The sequence below is a fragment of the Diaphorina citri genome, unplaced genomic scaffold (assembly GCF_000475195.1).
Source record: "Diaphorina citri unplaced genomic scaffold, Diaci psyllid genome assembly version 1.1 scaffold1891, whole genome shotgun sequence".
Lineage (NCBI taxonomy): Eukaryota > Metazoa > Arthropoda > Insecta > Hemiptera > Psyllidae > Diaphorina > Diaphorina citri.
Window position 1 is genome coordinate 15125 of NW_007379317.1, and position 15160 is coordinate 30284.

The following is a 15160-nucleotide window of genomic DNA, read 5'->3' on the forward strand; positions in this document are numbered from 1 at the left end:
ATAGAGAGAGAGAGAGAGAGAGAGAGAGAGAGAGATGAAATTGAGGTCACGAAAATGCAAGAAATTCTGAAAATGATATCAGCAAGTAATGTACATATAGGTACATATTCACTATAGCTAAATAGTATATGATAGTACATAGTACATAATTATGTACCTATTTATTATGTATGGTAATCAGTAGGTAGGTAATAAGGATACCGCCTCGGTAGCGTAGTGGTCAAGACGCTCGCCTGGTAAACAGGAGGGCGTGGGTTCGATCCCAGCCGAGGCATGGAATTTTATCCTCGATTTATCCAGGGTCCGGTTATCCGTATATCCGTGCGTGGTATGAAGCTTTATACATTGAACACTGGTACATATACAACGTTCTATCGCTTCTGGCTAGTAATAGCAAACTTTAGCTTGAAGAGAAAAAAAATCTGGTGTGAACATCACACGACTTTCCTTGTCCTATTGAATGATGCTTATTTTGAGTGTTCTTGTTCTTATACCCTAACTTTTACAATAATTACAATAGGTATCTCTAACTCTTTAGTCGGTATAGCTGAAAATCGCCAAAAAACGGTCGATAACCGCCAAGAAGCGGTCAAAATGCCGCCAGCCGCAGCTTCTATCTCAACCAAACGTTTCGTGTCGCATCCTTGTCACATTTGACATCTACATACCAAATTTCAAGTCTCTAGCTCTTAAAATGAGGAACTAGGGAATTTTTCTTTTTCTTCTACGACTTCTAGATCCCGAGATAAATCAATTTGTCCTAATCATAAATTGTTAAATTCCCCCAAGGTTATTCAATATCATCCCTTCTGCTCCATTTCATAACCGTGTCAGGATTTTATCCCTCCCTTTTTTGAAAATTTCCCTCTCTTTCTCCCTTTCTCCAAGTCCCTGTGGCCTTCTTTTCCCTATCTTTCTCTCTCCCTCCCTTTTTTTCTCTAATTAATCCCATCTCTCTCTCTCTCTCTCTCTCTCTCTCTCCCAAACCACTCGAGTAAGTTATGAATATTGAATATCAAATATCTCTCTCCCTCCCTTCTTTTTCTTTCTCTTCCTCTCTCTCTCTCTCTCTCTCTCTCTCTCTCTCTCTCTCTCTCTCTGGAGCGAAATCGAGATCACGAAATAGAAGACGAATCTGAAGAAAGAGAAAAAGAAAAAGAAGAAGAAGGAGGAGGAGAACAAGAAAAAGGGAAAAATACAAGAAAAAGAAAAAGATGAAGAAATGGGGAAAAAAATTAGAAGAAGAAGAAGAGTGAGAGGCAGAAGAAGAAAAAGGAGAGGAAGAGAAAAAGGAAAAGAAGATGAGGAAGAAGAAGGAGAAGTAAGAGAGAAACAAGGAGGAGGAGAAGTAGAAGAGAACGAAAGAGAATATTAAGAACGAGAGGATAAAGAAGGAAAAAGAATCAATCTGTCTTCCCTTAGGCAGCTTAGGCTACGAACGAGAAAGAAAGAGAGTAATAAAAAGAAAACTCAAAGAGGAGAATGGAAGAGAAGGAAGAAATACTAAAGAGAAAGAAAAGGAGGAGAAGAGAAGGAACAAGGAAGAGATCGAAAGGGGAAAGAATTGGGGTGTAAAAGGTCACAAGGGAAGGAGAATTTAAGATTTATGAAAGTAGATATTCAATTACAGAAGGGTGCCAACGGCGAAAACACGTTGAATGCACGAGGTCCCAAAGGAACACTTCCTTTTTTTTCCTTTTTTTTAAAGAGTTTTGATAGAGGGAACTGATGTAACAACGGAGGTCTTATCGTCCCGAAATCTAAGAGAGAAGGAGGACAGGATAGAAGAAAGCCAGACGTTCTGAGAACGAAACTTATCAAGTTATCAGTCTGTTTCCGTTTAGAACAAAGATTAGCCCGAGCGAGAATCGAGCCCACGACCTAGCTCTTACCAGGTAGGCGCGTTACCTTCCCAGGTAACTAAGCAGACTTTTAATGGCTGTATTAAGGCCACAATCAGCAGAGTCGAAACTGGGTAATATTGGAGCAATCTCATTGGGTGAATTTTTTGAAGTCAACCAATCAGATTGGTTCTCAGAACGTAAACCAATTTTAAATTCTGACTGTGGTACCGGAGCTAAGGGGTTTAACATGTCGCTGTTATTACTGATTACTGCTAAGGTCTTTAGTGCATTATGGGTTGGTCACAGAAGATTAAGTGTGAACTTGGTGAGTGTTGATTAGCGGCGGTATGGACTCACCTTATTTTAATTTATTGTTTTAGGTTGGTATTATAAGAAATTGAAAGCTCTCTCTCTCTCTCTCTCTCTCTCTCTCTCTCTCTCTTTCTTTCTCTCTCTTTCCCTCTCTCTTTCTCTCTCCCTCTTTCTCTCTCTCTCTCTTTCTCTCTCCCTCTTTCTCTCTCTCTCCCTCTCTCTCTCTTTCCCCCCTGGGAAGGAATTACAGCTTTTCATCTCCCTCTCGCTTTTACTCGAAGTTTTTATATTGGAACTGTAAGTTGACTCCCTCCCCTCTCTCCTTCCATGTATCCTTTTCTCCTATCTACCCCCTCCTTTCCTCCTTCTTCTCCCCCTCCCCTCCTTCCATTATTCCCCCTCCCCTCTTTGTTCCCTGTTACTGAAATTCGACACACTGTAAGAATTAATTTATTAGTTTTCTCTTTCTCCCTCTCCCCTTTTCTCTCTTTCTCACTCTCCTTCTCTTCCCTTTTTTTTTCTCTCTCTTTCTCTATCTCTTTCTCTTTTCTCTCGCTCTCTCTCTCTTCCTCTTTTCTCTCGCTCTCTTTCTATCTCTTCCTCTTTTCTCTCGCTCTCTTTCTATCTCTATCTCTTTTTCTATCTCCGTTCTTTCTGAATTTCTCTCTTTTGCCGAGTGGGTGTCACACTAGGATCACACTTTTGCCGAGTGGGTGTCACACTAGGATCGCACCTCTCAGACCCCGGGTTCGATTCCCTGCAAAGTTGAAGTTTCTAAAGAAGCATCATCAACCCCTGTGGTGGGCGGCATTATCAAATATCGATTAGAAAAGGAGAGAGAAAGAGAAGAAAGGAGGGAGGGAGATAGAGATTTCGACAAGGAGAGAAGATAGGAAGAGAGAGAGAAGGAGGATGGCCGATTAGGAAATGATGATCAAATCAAATCTCTCTTGCACTATTCAATATGAGAGAGAGAGAGAGAGAGAGAGATAGTGTGAGGGGGGAGGTAATCCAATTTGTACTCAAATTGACTTAGAGAGGGAGAGAGAGAGAATCTAAGACTGAAAACTGGGAAGGAGGGAGGAATAAGAAGAGATTCGACATTCACAAGTAACCACGCTCTGCTACCAAAAACTATGTGGCGAAAGGACGGCAGTGGAAGCGATTGTGATGTTTAGCGTTTGGGGGGGTTCACCACACAGTTGGGGGAAGATGTTCTCCTGAAGAGTGGTTACTCATAAACTTAGGCACAGAGAGGAACTTCAGGGTTTCAAAATAACAATAATAGGTAATTTTATTCGCACAATACGTAGCTTAAAATGTCACAATGTCTTGAATCAAATAGCTATACTTTACAACAATGTCTCTTTTGTAGGTAACTCAAAAACTATACACTTTTCACTATAACTTCTTTACTATTAACTTCTTTAAATGTCTCTTCTAATAATTTCTAATAAAAACTTCTACTGAAACTTCTCTAAATTTAGGCTTCTCAAAAATAGGCTTCCTAAATTTCTTCTACGCTTCTCTGGACTTTTCTCTGAACAAATTTTCTGCGAACTGAAAAATCTCTATCTTGTTTACCTTTCCTAGGCGAGAAAAATCGATATCTGCCTAGCAACCAGTGTCGATATTTTTACTCTCCCTAGCAACCATTTTAGTCGGTGGCCTAACGTCAAAAAAGCTGCATTTCGTCAGGAAAGCACCAAATTTGGCATGGACCTTTATTTGAACCATATAAAACTTTTAGGAAGGGGTGACACCGAAAACCATGTATACGAACAAAATGGCGGCCTTTTTTTCAAAATGGCGGCGAGGTAATCCAATTTGTACTCAAATTGACTAAGAGAGAGAGAGAATCTCAGACTGAAAACTGGGAAGGAGGGAGGGAGAAGAAGAGAGAATAAAGAGAAAGGAACAGGATGAAAGAGGAAGAGAGAGGGAGAAGAGAAAGGGAGGTAGGGAGGGAGAGAGAGAGAGACATCTTGCTGGTGTTCCTTTAAAAGACGCCATTCTCTGTCTTTAGCGCTATTACAGGGTGTATCAACCATTGAACAATTCAGTGAAATGTGAAAATTCACTCACAGTTCATAATAAGGGCCCCCAAGAGGCTCTCAATTTTCTGATCAAGTCCTAAATTAATGCACTTCTACCTCTATGTTTCCTTTACATGGTTGCCAAATTTCGTCAAAATCGGATGAACCGTTCGAGAGTTATGGGTGAGCAAAGAACTACAGACTTGTATACAGGGTGTTTATAAAGTACTTCCCCGGACTGTATTTCTAGAAAACCATTCAAAAACTTACAATACCTAAAACACCCAAACTAGCATATTCCAATAGGATAAGGAAAGTCGTTCACACTAGATTTTTTTTTTTTTTTAGAAAACAAATCGTGGGACACCCTGTATATTGTCTTGCATTTTCTGATCTTCGTTTGATTGTCATCTGTTTTAGCTTTTCCTTCATTTCAATTTTCTTGTCTTCTTCATTTCTCCTTCCTTGTCTTAGTTCCTTTCCTCTCTTCCGAGCTAAACTATTTCCTTTCCCTTTTCATCTCTCTTTTTCTCTTCCATTCTTCTTTATTATCTTCTTTCTCCTTCTCTTTCTTATCCTATTTGTTCTTCCTCGTCTTCTTCTCCACCTCCTTCCCCTTCATCTCCTTTTTCTTTGACTTCTTTTTCGTCCTTTTCCGGCTACTTCTTCTACATCTCTGTCTTGTTTTTCCTCCTCCTCTTCTTCTCCTCCTTTTCCTCCTCCTCCTTCTCCTTCTTCTCCCTCTTCTTCTTCTTCTTCTTCTTCTTCTCCTTCTTCTTCTTCTTCTTTTTATTCTTCTTCTTCACATACGCGTCTAAATGTGTCAGGTCATTTTGATCGGTTCATCAAACTTTCTAAACATATCCTTCTTATTCTTCCTCCTCCTCCTCCTCCTCCTCCACCTCCTCCTCCTCCTCTTCCTCCTCCTTCTCCTTCTTCTCCCTCTTCTCCTTCTCCTTCTTCTTCACATACGCGTCTAAATGTGTCAGGTCATTTTGATCGGTTCATCAAACTTTCTCAACATATCCTTCTTATTCTACTTGTCTTTTCTTCTCATGTCGAGGCCGAGGGCATGTCTGAGTTCTATGAATAGTACCGTCAACTTCGGGCAGGTCTAGTATTGTCAATTCCGTCTTTATTCTTCTTCTCCAACTCTTCCTCCAGAACAATCTCTTCTTTATATTATTTCCAGACGTTTTTTATCCGTCTCCTTTTGATCCATCAAACCCTCTTTATTGTCCATTTTCCTTCACTTTCTTTATCCCATCAAAACGTCTCCCTTCATACGTTCATCTATCAATCATGACTTTATCTTGGAGCTCGGAGGGTCTTAATCTTAAATCCATCAGAGTTCACGAGAGAGTTTTTTATTTTACTTTATTTATTATTTATTTATTTTTATTTTATTATTTCTAGGACGTGACGTAAGCACAGTGAGGTCAAATCTAAAATCCTCTGCTACCTAAACAAAAAAAATCTGGTGTGAACATCACACGACTTTCCTTATCCTATTGAATGATGCTTATTTGAGTGTTCTTTTACCCTAACTTTCTCCCTCAGCTCTCCCTCTCTCTTTCTTTCTTCCTCTCTCCTTCCTTTCGGAAGATCTTTTCAAGTTTCCAGACAAAAAAATGCTTTGAACGATGCTTATTTGACTGTTCTTTTATCCTAACTTTTACAATATCTCTAACCGTTTTGTCGCTATAGATAAAAACCGCCAAAAAACGGTCGAAATCTGTCCAAAAGCGGTCAAATTACCGCCAAGCGCAGCAACCATCTCAACCAAACGTTTTGTGTTGCATCCTTGTCACTACATATACCAAATTTCAAGTCTCTAGCATATACCGTTCCCGAGATATTGTTAAATTACACCGAAAACCGACAAAAAGCTGTAAAATGCCGCCAACCGTTGCACCGGTCTTAAACAAAAGTTTCGTGTCGCATCCTTGTCACATTTGACAGCTACATACCATATTTCAAGTCTCTAGCTCTTACCGTTCTCGAGATATTTTGTTTACAGACAGACACACACACGGACCAATTGCTGAATTTGGATTTTGGCTCTAGGGACCTCAAAACGTGTTTTTTCATTAAAATTTGACCATCGAAAATTTGACCCGATTACATTACTTTCCTTCCTATAGGATAAGGAAAGTAAAAAGACGAGAAACTCCCGCATAGGATAAGGAAAGAAAAACGGCGGAAAATAAAACAGTCAGAGGTAGCTCAGATATTCAGATTCCATATTTCAGTATAGGTAATCCCCTACTTTCCACGAAATCCCCCCTTTTTTACTCGCATTCATTTCCTCTCCTATCTTAAAATGGGAAGGTAGGTAGGTCGGTAAGGTAATGGGAAGGCGAGGTAGCCATTTTTCCCATTTTTAAGCTGTTGTAAACAACAATGGGTAAATAAATAATGGAAAAAAAATATAATACCCGAATATTAAATAATAATAAAAACATAATAAAACCCAAATATTAAATAAATAGGTAATCAGTTGGAAGGAAATCACTTCCCATTTTCAGTTGGAAGGAAATCACTTCCCATTTTCAGTTGGAAGGAAATCACTTCCCATTTTCAGTTGGAAGGAAATCACTTCCCATTTTCAGTTGGAAGGAAATCACTTCCCATTTTCAGTTGGAAGGAAATCACTTCCCATTTTCAGTTGGAAGGAAATCACTTCCCATTTTCAGTTGGAAGGAAATCACTTCCCATTTTCAGTTGGAAGGAAATCACTTCCCATTTTCAGTTGGAAGGAAATCACTTCCCATTTTCAGTTGGAAGGAAATCACTTCCCATTTTCAGTTGGAAGGAAATCACTTCCCATTTTCAGTTGGAAGGAAATCACTTCCCATTTTCAGTTGGAAGGAAATCACTTCCCATTTTCAGTTGGAAGGAAATCACTTCCCATTTTCAGTTGGAAGGAAATCACTTCCCATTTTCAGTTGGAAGGAAATCACTTCCCATTTTCAGTTGGAAGGAAATCACTTCCCATTTTCAGTTGGAAGGAAATCACTCCCCATTTTCAGTTGGAAGGAAATCACTTCCCATTTTCAGAGAAAGGAAAGGCGTTACTCGCGTATCTACCCATGGATCACCACGCCACTGGTGCCTACTAGAGATACCTATCAATAATAAAAATGACCCCACCAAATCCCCACCTCAGTCCCCGCTCATCAGGTGTCCCCATTCAGTAAGCTCTCAAACTTCTGGTCCCCGGGGAACCAATCGGTTTTTATATGAAGCACGTTTGAACAACTGATGCTTGTAAGGGTATTGCAGAAAACTTCGTGAAATATTGAAAACTTGGTAAAATACCTACTCAAAATACCTAGGTCAGCTCCCATGGCGTAGTGCGCTCGCCTTGCACGCGGGAGACTCGGGTTAGATTCCCAGCGGGGTCAAAAAAATTGTATCATGCAAAAAATGGTTGATTCCGTGACTGGTTGTTGCGAGGCCCACCTGTGACCAGCCTTTGAATTAAAGGTCGACCCATCATCCGCACTTATATAGGTACTAATCAAATTTGAAAATCGTTGTCTTTTAGTACTTTTAGCTACCGTACATAAAATGTTTACCCAACTACCTGCGGAACCAAGGGAGTTGAAAGCTGTCGAAAGCAATAACTGTTCTAGGAATTTAGTACTTTTTCAAGGAATTTAGTACTTTTTGGGGAATTTGGTATACTTCTTAAAAGGCATTTGGTACTTTTTTCAAGAAATTTAATACTTTTTTTGGAGAATTTAACCCGAGAACTGATTTTATTACTGTGTGCGTAGGTAATGTAAGAAAATAAAAAGGGGGGTCGTAAAAGTCAACCCCCAAGGTGGAAGGTAAAAGAGTTCTTTTACCGCACTTGAAAGTTTTATTAATTTAGGTAACTATTAGCACAATGGGAGCATAATGTGAGCATGAAAAGAGCATTATTGTTTACGAGGAGGACATGGGAGCATAAAAAGACACCTGAATCCTTTAAACTCTTTAAAGCATGGAATTACTTCTTCTTCTTCTTTTTTTTTTTTAAGAGGTTTAATAGAGGGGACAAACCTACAATATATTGCGAAGGTCTTAATAGTTCCGAAATCGAAGAGGAGGAAGACAGGATAGGAGAAAGCCAGCCGTTCCTAGAACAAACGGGTAGGAAATTAGGAAAATTGGTAAAATAAAAATGATCTTGTACCTATTTTTTGATTTCAGATTTCAACTGTACCTAACCTACTCGTAGGTATGTAGAACTCATGTACGTGCTGATGGCTGATGGCATCAAAATCAATCATTTTGCTCAATACCTATGTCATTTTGGATCCGAACTCCATTTTCCGAAAACCAAAACCAAGATTTTCCTCTACTCACCCTATGAAAAGGAGGAGGAGGAGGAAAAGAAGAAATATTTAGACGCAGAAGAAGATGGTGGAGGAGGAGGAGCAGAAGAAGAGAGAGGAAAAAGAAAAAAGAGAAGGAGAAGAAGAATAAGAAGGAGGAAGAGAACGTTATGAAGAGAAGAAAGAAAGAGTAGACACAGAAGAAGGGAAAGGAGAAAAAGAAAAAAGTGTAGGAGAACGAGGGCAAGAAGAAGAGGCAGAAAAAAAGGAAGAGAAGAAAGAAGAAAAGGAGAAGGAGAAGAAAGAGGAAGTGTGGAACGAAAAACTTACCTACCTACCACGTTTGACTTATTTCTAAGTTTATACCCACCTACCTAATATTTACTGTTTAATAATTATTTAATTTATTGATATAAAAAATATTGTTGTTCCTATTTCTCTCTATTAATTTTGTGATGAGTTCAACTTTGGCTCTAGCTTTAAATTTGTTGAATATAGTGTAGATATTTTTTCTGTACATAAAATATATTTGGTTGATAGGTACTTCTTAGATTTTCTACCCATTCCTTTATGTTTTACCTAGTCACCTTACTTATTAGGTGAATGGACTGCTTTTTACAAGTACCTAGATAATTTTAGAGACCTAAATTGTTGTCCTTGATCACAGTATTAGATGATTTTTTATTATTATTATTTTTTTTTTATTTATTTTTTTTTCTTTTTTTTTCAATTTTATGTAGGTAGGTACTTTTATCTAGGTACCTACATAGGTAAAGTTTGTTGCTGGCTTTCCTCTATAGGCTGAGGGACTATAAACAGAGAGTAGATCAGCGTCTAGCTAGGGGACTATAAACAGACTAGACCAAATTTCCTCATGCTATATCAATAGTGAAGGTTGAGTGCAAAGGGCATCCCACTCGGAAAATTTTGTTTAGCCAAAACCAGTTAGCCTCAAAGTGATCACTCTAAAGCTGATTGAGAGGCCGACAACAAACGCCGACCCCATCTGAACATGGGAAAAGGCAAAGAAGAAGAAGCTGGCTTTCTCTTATCCCATCTTCCTTCCCCCTTCCTTTTTGGGATAACACCTCAACAGTTACAGTTTCTTCTATCAGAGCTCTTGGAGAAAAAAAAAATAATAATAATAATAAACAATAACAATAATAACATTGGTACCTATAGGTATTTCTATTTATTTTTTATTTTATTTTTTCCCTTATTAGGATGAAGACAAACAGCATGGAGGATGTGAAGGCCCCAATGCTATGTACGTGAAGTTGATCTCAAGTGACGGACATGAGTTTATTGTGAAACGGGAACATGCCCTGATGTCGGGTACTATCAAGGCTATGTTGTCCGGACCCGGGCAGTTTGCAGAGAACGAGACCAATGAGATCAACTTTAGAGAAATCCCGTGAGTACCTACCCATTGTTTGTTCTTTTTTGTTATTTGTGTGATGTACAAAGACCTTGTTTAGACCACTGGGGTAAAGGGACTTCTTAGTCCCATTGGAGTAGGAACATTTTAATGAAATTTGGAAGAAAAAAAAAATACAATGGTGCATAAAATTTTGCTGATAAGTTTTTGGTACTCTTGGATCATAAGGTCCCCTCAGTGGCATAGTCTATATGTAGGGTGTGTATGGTGCATAAGAAGAAGAAGGGGAAGGAGGAGGAGAAGAAGAAGGAGGAGGAGAAGAAGGAGGAGGAGGAGAATATGAAGAAGAAGAAGGAGTAGAAGAAGAAAAAGGAGGAGGAGGCGGAGATGCATCATAGAGCTCCAGAGAACACACATTATTCATCTAATCTCCTTCAAATAAACCATAGAACCAAACCAATAAACAATATTAACCAAAGTGTATGGTGGGCATACGCATACACTCAAAATTTCAACACCTCTATAATCCATTCAGATTCACAGAACTGGGAAGGTAGGTACCTACTTATACATGTCTAATATGAAGAAGCATGTGCATGAATTATGTAGTAATATGCATTATGATGAAAATTGGTGCCCTACATGCCCTACACTTGAATTTAGATCACTCGGCCCCTTTACCTTTTTCCTGAGGTAGGTAGTTCTACACAGTTCACCGAAACAAATAGTAAGTTTTAACTTTACAATTTTTAGATACATCTTTGTCAGTTAGGTATTCACTTTTATTTATTCATTTATATCTCTTTCTCTCCCGTCAGATCGCACGTGCTGCAGAAGGTGTGCATGTATTTCACGTACAAAGTCCGCTACACGAACAGTTCGACCGAGATTCCGGAATTCCCCATTGCCCCTGCCATAGCTCTCGAATTGCTCATGGCAGCCAACTTTTTGGACTGCTAAAAAAAAAAACCAGTGGCGCTCCCCAACGGATTTACTTTGGACCTCTCCCTGGACTTCTGGACCGATTTTAACTAAGACGAAAACGATTTTAATAACCTCCCCCTTCTCTCTTTCTGAGAAAGAAAAACCTCTTTCTACTGGTAGTCTCACCTTTTTCCCCTTTTTAATTGTGTATTTTCTTTCTCTTTCTCTTCTTCATCTGCCTTCTTACTGCTTATTAGTCTCTCCTTTTTATCATGCATTTTCTTGCTTCTTTCTTTCTCAATCTCTTCCTCCTCTCCCTTCTCCTTTTCCTTCCTCTGTTAGTCAATAGAGATATTTTACACTTACTGTTATTCTCTTCTTTCCGTACCGAACCTTGTTTTATTTCTTACAAAATTTCTATTCACCCTTTTCCAATTTCCCCTGTTCCTTCTCTCAAAATGTCAACTTTTTGGAGAAGAAAAAATTCTCGAATCCCAGAATAGTTTTTTTTTTTTTTTTTTTTTTTTTTTTTTTTTTTAGGTTTTTTAGGCTCATGTACAGGTTTACCAAGTCCATCACAGTACATGCCATTAATATTTATGGGCATTAGAGTGAACTTTTGAGTTGTATGGCCGCCAAACACGCCATACATACACGCTACGCCACTGCACTTATTTGTGCATAATATTTCCACTTATTACAAAATAATAACTCTTAAGTAAGATATTAATTAAATATAAAGCATGAGATTGTGACTCTATTAAAAATAATTATTTCGCTGTTAAATATAGCATCATTATTAAATAAAAATATAAATTTTATAGTTTAATATTCAGCTGTCAAATAAGTACACCTAGAATAATTATTGATTTAATTATTTCTTATAGCATATTATTTTTAACCATTTATATTTGAGACTTAGACTTAAGTATGAATATAGGTACCTACTTACCCAATGTCTTGTATAAATAATAAAATTCCTATATAATTGAGTGCTGTGTTTTTCGCTGTTTGTTGTACATTTTTTTTTTTTTTATATATAGGTATTACTTACTTTCTTAGTTTTATTACCTCGACTTATATCCTCTTTCCTTTTTCCAATCTTCTATCTTTGAGAACTTTTTTTGTTCTGTCCTTTATTATTTATTAGGTAGGTCAGTTTTTATTTATTTATTTGTGCTGGGTTATTTATTTTTTTAATTGAATTTTTTTTTTATTGTAAATTAAATGTTGGGTTAGGAGCAGATGTGCAAAGTTTTTCCAATTTTCAACGAAGTTTGAAACAAACATTCACTTTTGCCTCTTCAGAGCTTTTTGTTTTTTGAAAACTCAAAGGAAAAAGTCATCAAATGCAAGGACGGGTTTTAAGAGTTTTGTATATTTTTGTTTCAAGTTAGGGAATAGATTAGATAATGAAAAGACTAAAATAATATCGCATCTATGTCTCATGTTGACTTTATGTGCAAGAAAATGACACTTTAAACCACATGTATTGTGTCTTTTTTTACAACTTTAATGAATTTGGATTTCAAAATGAGATTTATGTCAAAAAGTGGATTTAAAAATGAAGTTTATTTAAAGTCAAACGAGACTGTAGACCCAAGAAAACTAGTACCTGTGTAAGTACTTTTTCTTCATGTTATGCCAAAGGTATATTACAACATTATTGGGTATCACACTTATCACAGAATAAATTTCATGACTTGCCTTGGACTAGAACCACCAACCTTCAAGTCCCAGGTCCGTGCTTATCACTATACCACTGAGGTTGACGTTATTTTAGATCAAATAAAGATACAAAAACAGATGTCCAAGGTTGCAATCGAACCCACGGCCTGCTTACTATGCCACGTACTGACCACTTTGCCATCGAGGCATCTCTCTGTCTAGTCTGCCGTGATTAGACAGTTGATTGAACTATTTTTCTATGTTTTGCATTAGTAGATTTTAAAATCAATCGAATTTTAAAGCAATCGATTGAAAAACACTTAATAATTCATTATTATGAAGTATTGAAACTTAGTATATATAGCCTATATTTTAAAGTAAGTAAATTTTTATATCAGTCACTTGAAAACGCGTAACATTATGTAGACAGTACCTACAATTGCTTACATGTGTTTTAACTGTGTACTTTTTAAATCAACCAATTGAAAACGGATTATGATGTAGTTAGGTATTCAATACATTATTTCTGCCTATGTTTTAACATCCATAGATTTTTACATCAATCAATTCGAAATAAATTATGTATCAAAACAAAACAAGCAATTGTCTTTTTACCTTTTTTTTATGAAATTGGATGGCACCAAAATGCACACAACAATTAGAGAGTTTTGTAGCAGTAACTACATTTTTAATATATGTATGTACCTGAATATACAATACACTCACTCACTCACTCCGATGGCGTATTAGGGATATGTGAATCCCGTGCCGACCAGACTGCTTGCCTCCAAAGAACTCTATGTTGTAGATACCTACTGTCTTTTGAATAGAATAGAATATACCTACCCTGTTTATACTGCCAGAATGAGACTGAAAAGCCCCTTTAGTCCCGCAGTCTAAACAAGGCCTAGTCTAGACAATGTAATTTTTACAGAATACTTTTGAAAGATCTACCTAAGTAAAAACCTTACTTAATTAAAATAATAATAATAATTAAAAAAAAACAACTTATTTATTTTCTTCTAGGTAAAAGAAAAAAGTGTATCAAGAGGTAGGTATAAAAAATAATTATAAATAAATAGGTACCAGATAATACAGTCGAACCTGGATATAAGGGAACTGGATATAAGAGAAAATTTTCTGGGCCCTTCGTTTTTGAGCCAAAAACCTGGATATAAGAGAAGAAATATAAGATATAAGGGAAACCTGGATATAAGAGAAGAAATACAAGGGAAACCTGGATATAAGAGAAGAAATATAAGGAAAATCTGGATATAAGAGAAGAAATATAAGGGAAACCTGGATATAAGAGAAGAAATATAAGGGAAATCTGGATATAAGAGAAGAAATATAAGGGAAACCTGGATATAAGAGAAGAAATATAAGGGAAACCTGGATATAAGAGAAGAAATATAAGGGTTCTCATCAATATACAATACAGTTATACATAATTATTGGCCATGACCATTACCATTATACATGAATCAGAGGGAAAAATTATAAGGAAAGAAGAGGTTAAAAAAGAAAATAGGGTAGGTGTATAGTGGATAACAAGGAAAAGAAGAGGAGGACAGAATTGTAAATAAGTTGAATAAAAAATCGACCAACTCGGAACTTGAAGTTATTGACATTGGTATTTTCAAATCCAATTCTGTCATTGATATTTTCAAATCTGTTGGCAGTTCAGACAGATTTATATTATTTATTAGGTAGGTCAGTTTTTATTTATTTATTTGTGCTGGGTTATTTATTTTTTTGATTGACTTTTTTATTGTAAATTAAATGTTGGGTTAGGAGCAGATGTGCAAAGTTTTTCCAATTTTCAACGAAGTTGGAAACAAATATTCACTTTTGCCACTTCAGAGCTCTTTGTTTTTTGAAAACTCAAAGGAAAAAGTCATCAAATGCAAGGACGGGTTTTAAGAGTTTTGTATATTTTTGTTTTAAATTTAATCTTCAAGTTAGGGAATAGATTAATGAAAAGACTAAAATAATATCGCATCTATGTCTCATGTTGACTTTATGTGCAAGAAAATGGCACTTTAAACCACATGTGTCTTTTTTTACAACTTTAATCAATTTGGATTTCAAAATGAGATTTATGTCAAAAAGTGGATTTAAAAATGAAGTTTATTTAAAGTCAAATGAGACTGTAGACCCAAGAAAACTAGTACCTGTGTAAGTACTTTTTCTTCGTGTTATGCCAAAGGTATATTACAACATTGTTGGGTATCTATCTACTTGTTATTGTCAAATAAAATAAAACATTAAAAACATCACACTTATCACAGCATAAATTTCATGACTTGCCTTGGACTAGAACCACCAACCTTCAAGTCCCAGGTCCGTGCTTATTACTACACCACTGAGGTTGACGCTATTTTACCAGACGCTCGCCTGTAAGTACTTTTTCTTCATGTTATGCCAAAGGTATATTACAATATTGTTGGGTATCACACTTATCACAGCATAAATTCCATGACTTCACTTGGACTAGAACCACCAACCTTCAAGTCCCAGGTCCGTGCTTATTACTACACCACTGAGGTTGACGCTATTTTACCAGACGCTCGCCTGGTAAACAGGAGGGCGTGGGTTCAATCCCAGCTGAGGTATGGAATTTTATCCTCAATATAATTTGAGAATTTGACCACAATAATAGTAGTAGCCTAC

General features: G+C 36.9%; 1 protein-coding gene and 1 long non-coding RNA gene across 2 annotated transcripts; both read left to right on the plus strand.

The window, feature by feature from the left end:
* Positions 1–9740: 9740 nt before the first annotated feature.
* LOC103517562 (elongin-C) lies at positions 9741–11316 on the plus strand (the record flags this gene model as incomplete). Its single annotated transcript, XM_008482605.2, has 2 exons — positions 9741–9931; positions 10714–11316. Coding segments are annotated over 2 exons (333 nt in total), but the record flags the coding sequence as incomplete, so codon positions are not given.
* A 580-nt stretch (positions 11317–11896) lies between these two features.
* LOC113470870 lies at positions 11897–15142 on the plus strand. Its single transcript, XR_003393774.1, has 2 exons — positions 11897–12469; positions 14918–15142. It is a non-coding gene; the product is annotated as an uncharacterized LOC113470870 (long non-coding RNA).
* The last annotated feature ends 18 nt before the right edge of the window (positions 15143–15160 follow it).